This window comes from Lepisosteus oculatus, chromosome 2 (assembly GCF_040954835.1).
Source record: "Lepisosteus oculatus isolate fLepOcu1 chromosome 2, fLepOcu1.hap2, whole genome shotgun sequence".
NCBI classification, from domain to species: Eukaryota; Metazoa; Chordata; class Actinopteri; order Semionotiformes; family Lepisosteidae; genus Lepisosteus; species Lepisosteus oculatus.
This window is the reverse complement of record NC_090697.1, coordinates 4,234,186-4,241,026: the sequence shown is the minus strand read 5'-3', so window position 1 is coordinate 4,241,026 and position 6,841 is coordinate 4,234,186. Positions and strand designations below refer to the sequence as shown.

The 6,841-nt window shown below is 35.3% G+C and overlaps 1 protein-coding gene and 1 pseudogene across 1 annotated transcript; both read left to right on the top strand.

Annotated features, from left to right (window-relative positions):
• The first annotated feature begins 1,133 nt into the window (after positions 1-1,133).
• Positions 1,134-2,156, top strand: LOC107078792 (trace amine-associated receptor 13c-like). Its single transcript, XM_069185694.1, has 2 exons — positions 1,134-1,606; positions 1,808-2,156. The coding sequence occupies exons 1-2, from the start codon at positions 1,134-1,136 to the stop codon at positions 2,154-2,156; spliced, it is 822 nt and encodes a 273-aa protein (XP_069041795.1).
• A 2,489-nt stretch (positions 2,157-4,645) lies between these two features.
• Positions 4,646-5,995, top strand: LOC138225471 (trace amine-associated receptor 1-like; annotated as a pseudogene).
• The last annotated feature ends 846 nt before the right edge of the window (positions 5,996-6,841 follow it).

Below are 6,841 nucleotides of genomic sequence, written 5' to 3'. Positions count from 1 at the left end.
GACAATCTTTATTCAATTAAGAATTTAAGTTGTATACTCTTTAGACTTTTGAATTTAAACTGTATGTTAAAACGTGTCATACCGTGTCATACAGCAATTATGATAAAAGTATCCAGAATCGCCTTGTAAAACCACCAGGTAGAGCTAATAAAGCTTAACCTCTCATGTACAGCATTTGAGCTGTTGCCGGAAAACACCCAGTTTCGAATCCCAATTACTGCTGTGATTCAATTAAGAATTGAAGTTGTATACTCTTTAGACTTTTAATAATTTTAAACTGTGTATTACAGCATGTTAATCATTATACATTAAAAAGTTGGTATATTTTATAAAAGCAAGATTGATCAGTTGGACAAAAGTACACAACCTACCACCTTTATCGGAAATATTTTATTTATGCAGAAATAGTTTATGCATAAAAGTCTTTATCGAAGATATTACTAATAGAATTAATAATGAATGACCTTGGACAAGCTGCAAACTCAAAGTATTACCCTGGTCCACATTCTTTGTAATCGTCTTTGTAAACGAAAATACTTTATTTTTTAATTGACAAAAAATAACATCACAGCTTTTCGTTGATCCGATCACATTCGTTTTCAATCATACAAAATAAGTCTTGAGAATCTCCAATTCACCATGCCTTTTACATGCTCATAAAACACTATCAACAGTTAGGTGCTTTATCAATAAAGAATATTGAAATAATTTTGAAATATTCAGTTTTAAAATCAATGCAATGCAAAGCTAAATATTATTTCAGAAAACATTTGATTAGTATTTTTAAACTCACATCATCCTGTGAGCTTTTTCAATTCTCTAGGCTCCTCACCAAATCCCAGTGAACATGTCATATAAGCCAATCCAGTAGTCACTTACCCATATGCACATAATATAAAGAGCAAACTCCCTATACACAGTTTCATATGAAGAGAAACATCCAGAAATGCTATGATTGTTGAAGCATGGTTTCATCATATGCATTGCATACAGTACATGTGTTATGGATCAAAAAGGAGGAAAGCATTTATTTCCTTTCAGCACATACGAGTTGTAGGAATCTCTTCCTCCAGTCTGTCGTGGATTTAATTTAATTGGATTAATTAATTGGATTAATTAAATTTTAATTGGCAATGGAACCCAGTGATTCAGAAATACTTCAGTCTGTTCAATATTGTTTTCCATCTAACAATGCATCTTGTCGTAAAGAACAGAGATCTGCGTCAGCCTATTCTGCTCTGTACACAGGAATGGGAGCGACTGTTGTGCTCACAGTGTGTGGGAACCTTTTGGTGATCATTTCCATCTCTCACTTCAAGCAGCTCCACACACCTACAAACCTGATCCTGCTGTCCCTGGCTGTAGCAGATTTTCTAGTAGGAATGACTGTGCTACCTTTAACCATGACAGCACTGATAGAAACCTGTTGGTACTTCGGGGGCATGCTCTGCTCTCTTTACTTGTTACTTGACTCCGTTCTAATTTCAGTTTCTCTCAGTAATCTGGTCTTAATAGCAATTGATCGTTATTTTGCTATTTGTGACCCATTATTTTACTCTACTAAAATATCAGTGAATTTAATGCATTTATTAATACTATTTAGCTGGTTGTTATCGCCATGTTACATGTTGGCCTTCCTTTACCTAAATGGAAATTCACATGATGCTGAAACATTACATTCATGTTTTGGACAGTGTTCATTTGTAATCAGTGAATCTAGGAAAATAACAGATGTAATATTCTTTTTAGTTTTACCTTGCTGTTCTATGATAACTCTATACATGAAAATATTTATTGTTGCAAAAAGGCATGTAAGATTAATCAGTTCATTTAAAGACAAAAATAAAGAAACCACATATAAAATATCAAAAATATCAGAAAGGAAAGCTGCAAAAACATTAGGAATTGTAGTGTTTGTTTTTTTCTTTTGTTGGTTACCTTATTATATCTGGACATTTACTTCAACAAATGTTAACATGTCTCTGATAACATTCTATTTTTCCCCAGTTGTAATAGTTTATCTTAATTCTTGCATCAATCCGATTATTTATGCCTTGTTTTACCCTTGGTTTCAAAAGTCTGTGAAACTCATATTAACATTCAAGATATGTTACAGAGAATCCTCTTTCGTTAATCTATTTCCAGACCATAACTGAATCGTTTATGTTATGAATTAAGAACATGTTTTTCAAGTTTATAAGTCACATACTGTAGAATCATTCATTCATATAGTGCTTTTTCATTCAGTTTTCAAAATATTTTTAGAACAGTTGTGACAATTCTGCGTTTATTTTATTACACAGGTTTACTTTTCAATGTAAATGTGATATGAATGATAATTTTAAAATTTCCTAAAGAAAGTACTTGCAGTTGTAAGTTATAATTACTTTAAACTAATTTCAAGTTATAAAGTACCATCATATATCTGCTGTAAACAGACATAATAATACTTCTCATTGACTTCAGACCATTCCAATATGTATGATAATACATTTACTAATCCACTGTCTACTAAAATAATTATCTAATGCTTACAGACTCTCTCTAGTTGTCATAGATTCCTGAAGCAAAGCATTTATTTCTTTTCAGCACATCTGAGTTGTAGGAATCTCTTCCTCCAGTCTGTCGTGGATTTAATTTAAGGAAATGGAACCCAGTGATTCAGAAATACTTCAGTCTGTTCAATATTGTTTTCCAGCTAACAATGCATCTTGTCATAAAGAACAGAGATCTGCGTCAACCTATGCTGCTCTGTACACAGGAATGGGAGCGGCTGTTGTGCTCACAGTGTGTGGGAACCTGTTGGTGATCATTTCCATCTCTCACTTCAAGCAGCTCCACACACCTACAAACCTGATCCTGCTGTCCCTGGCTGTGGCTGACTTTCTAGTAGGAGTGACTGTGCTGCTTTTAACCATGATGGTACTTCGGGGACATGCTCTGCTCTCTTTACTTGTTACTTGACTCCGTTCTCATTTCAGTTTCTCTCAGTAATCTGGTCTTAATAGCAATTGATCGTTATTTTGCTATTTGTGACCCATTATTTTACTCTACTAAAATATCAGTGAATTTAATGCATTTATTAATACTATTTAGCTGTTTTTTATCGCCATGTTACATGTTGGCCTTCCTTTACCTAAATGGAAATTCACATGATGCTGAAACATTAAATTCATGTTTTGGCTAGTGTTCATTTGTAATCAGTGAATCTAGGAAAATAACAGATGTAATATTCTTTTTTGTTTTACCTTGCTGTTCTATGACAACTCTGTACATGAAAATATTTATTGTTGCAAAAAGGCATGTAAGATTAATAACCTGTGAAAACATCGTTTAATTGAGTAATTCTGCTTACTGATATTGAAACCTCCCAATCTCTTAAAAATGCTGGCATTTTGGACTACAGTAAACTACAAAAACAAAATAGTATAAAAAAGTTTAAAAGATCAGGGCTTTACGTGGGGGGGTCCAAACTATAAGCCCACCCTTTGTGCTACAGTAAAAGGCTCAGGGAATTAAACCTCTTCTTTTCCAAGAGGGCCCTAAATAAATAAAATAAAATATGATACTACAGTTTCTAATTGCTACTCTTCGTCTCTAACCTATTCTACCTTATTTAGCAACATTGTTTTTATCATAAAAAACTGACTTTATAATTAATGTTAATTTGCAAAATCAAGTAATTTATCCACATCAACCAAACTTATATTACAAAACTCAAATAGCTCCATATGTTTCTTGATTTTACTACACAACTAAATTGAAACTAGTACTTTTTGAACAGAATAAAGGGGTTGAAACCTTTTGGTAAATTATGACATTAACCCAATAGATAAACAGATACTTTAGTCCTCAGGCAAGTAATACAGTCTCAGTCATCTGGTGAAATTCTGGTGGAGTGTCTCGTGCTACTCCTCTGTCAGTGTCTCCTCCTTGCGTCTCCCCCTGCGGCTGTGCGCTTGCTGCCAGTCACTGCTCCGGTCACATCAGACCTGTTATGTTCTTTTTTCTTTCTTTGTACTCCAGATGTTTTTGAAGAACATCTGATGCATAATCGTGATTGAACTATACCCTTTCGTTTTCATAGAACAGCTTATCCCCCCCCCCATGGCATCACCGGAAGCCCAGAAATTACTGCTTTAATATATTACCTGGCTATCATTCCTGATAGTCTTTTGAGAAAAAGAAATCTGGTTGATACTTAGAGAAATAGTACCTTGTCTTTTTCATACTGTGACACTACTCCGGGTGGCCATCTCTTTAAGAGGGTGATCCAGGTAGGTCCATAGTGACTGGCATGCCCGTCAGTCTGTTGGGAAAACATTTGCTGTGGAACAATTATCAGGGTCACTGGTTGAGTCTTCTGAGTGATCCGTTCCTGGCCAAAGGGCTTTCGTCCAGTGCCTGGACTGTCAAACATGGCTCACACAGAACCAGGGGGATGCTGAGATTCTGGGCTCTTTGGAGATCCAGGACTTTCCCTGAGGCTACTACAGTATGTCGACACAAAAGACTATCTACTACGAATCTGATGCTGGGAGCTGCTCACTAGGCAGTTCACATGATCTCATCTGAAACATAATAAGTGACATCAAAGCACAACTAACCTATAATAAAGAGTGACAAATTACAGTGTATATCTCAAATGGAGAAACAACTGGCGACTGAGAGCACTTTGATATTTGGTGTGATCTACGTACTGGTTTATGGCAAAAGTGATGAAGTAGGTTTTCTTTAAGATATCTGATTGCTATACTATTATTTTAATTGTGACCTCATTTCAGTTTTCTATTCCTTTGAAATGGAATTAAGTGATTTGCATTGTTGTCATGCTATAGAGTATTGCTTTCCATCGAACAATGCATCTTGTCTTAAAGAAATTCGATCTACAGCAGTCTATGCTATTCTCTACACAGTGCTGGTTTTAGCAATTAGTGTAACAGTGTGTGGAAACCTGGTGGTAATCATCTCTATCTCTCACTTCAAGCAGCTTCACACACCAACAAATCTCCTCTTACTCTCTCTGGCTGTTGCAGACTTTTTAGTAGGTACGATGGTGTTGCCTTTTGTTTTTATTCTTTTTATAGAAACATGTTGGTATTTTGGTGACATACTATGTTCTATCCTGAAGTTACTTGATTCTGTTTTAATTTCTGTATCTCTGAGTAATCTGGCATTTATAGCTATTGACCGCTATTTTGCTGTGTGTGACCCATTGCTTTACTCCACTAAAATCAATTTTAAAATGATGTGCTTATTTATTCTGTGCAGCTGGCTACTGTTTCCTCTCTACAGACTGGCTCTGCTGTACTTTAATGAAAACGTTGATGGCCCTGATACTCTGAGTATTTGTCTTGGACAGTGTTTTTTTGTAATGTCTGCAAACTGGAGAATTACTGATGTGATAGTTACATTAATTTTGCCTTGCTCTATTATGATAGGTCTGTATGTAAACATCTTTATAGTTGCCACAAGACAAGCAAGAGTAATCAGTTCTATTACACAACAAATATTACCAATGGATAAAAGGAGAAACAAAATCTCTGAAAAATCAGAACAAAAGGCTGCAAAAACATTAGGAATTGTAGTATTTGTTTTTCTATTTTGTTGGATACCATATTACCTATGTGTCCTCATAGAAGAAGAAATTCATACTGTACATCTTCTGTGGTACTTTACTTTCTATGGTTTATAGTATATTTGAACTCTGCCATGAATCCAATCATTTATGCTTTATTTTATCCTTGGTTTCAAAAATCGGTTAAATTGATCATTACTTTAAGAAAATGTAACCCAGATTCCTCTTTGATTAGTCTATGTAAATTCTATGTATTTCGTTTAAGTGTACAGGTCATGGTGGAAACATGCTGTGCATTTGTCTTTATTCTAATGAAATAGTCACGCCTGCATTTGAAGGAAATAAAAACTAAATTATTTGTACTGTATCAACCACAACAGGTCATTTACATGTGGTGTTTCAATGAGAAAAGTCATGAGTGGGAGAATTTCTTTTGACAAAGATAGAGAAAAATAAATATAGTATGTACATTACTTAATTCATTGTAGGTTTTCACATTATTACATTATTTTAGTAAGGCTCTAAAGGAAAAATAAACATGTTCAAAATCTTTGAAATATTTGAAAATAAAAACTGTCAATGCATTGTAAATTCATTGTCTATATCATCTCTATCTTAATTACTGAAACTAAACCCAGGGAGCCCAGGACAGTAATGCTAACCACTGCATCACTGCAAACTGCCTCTGATTTTTTGTGATAGCTGGATTGAAGTTCTCCCAGTCCTTCACTTGTTTTTATCCAGGCCCAGACACTTGTCAGCTACATAGCCCTCAGTGGCAGGCCGTACATGTTTTAAGGCCTCTGCATTATTTTTTACCATCTCTGGGATTATGTTTGAGGTTGGCACAGAGGTACACTAACTCTTTTTGATGTCGTATATCTGGTCCTTCACTCACAGACTCAGGGTTTTGGCTAATAAAGTGATCCTATCTTATCTCTACTTCCTTCCTTAACTTACCAGTGGCCTGACAAGGCAATGGCTGAGTGTACTACAAGAATAGGAAGCTCTCAGCTGCCTGAGATTTTAGAGCTATGGCACTGGATGTGAGCTTCTGTCTTAGCAGTGCCTTTGTTTGGAGCCTCAGCTCTTTAATATATTCTGCCGTCTTAGCAGTGTTGCAACCACTGGTGCTCCAACCCAGCATCACACAAACACATAACAAATACCTTGGAGTATTGGCTCCATGATGTCTCTATGTCTTTACACATTTAGCACTAAGAACCATACTCTATAATGTGCTCTGTGCTTGGTTAGTCTGCC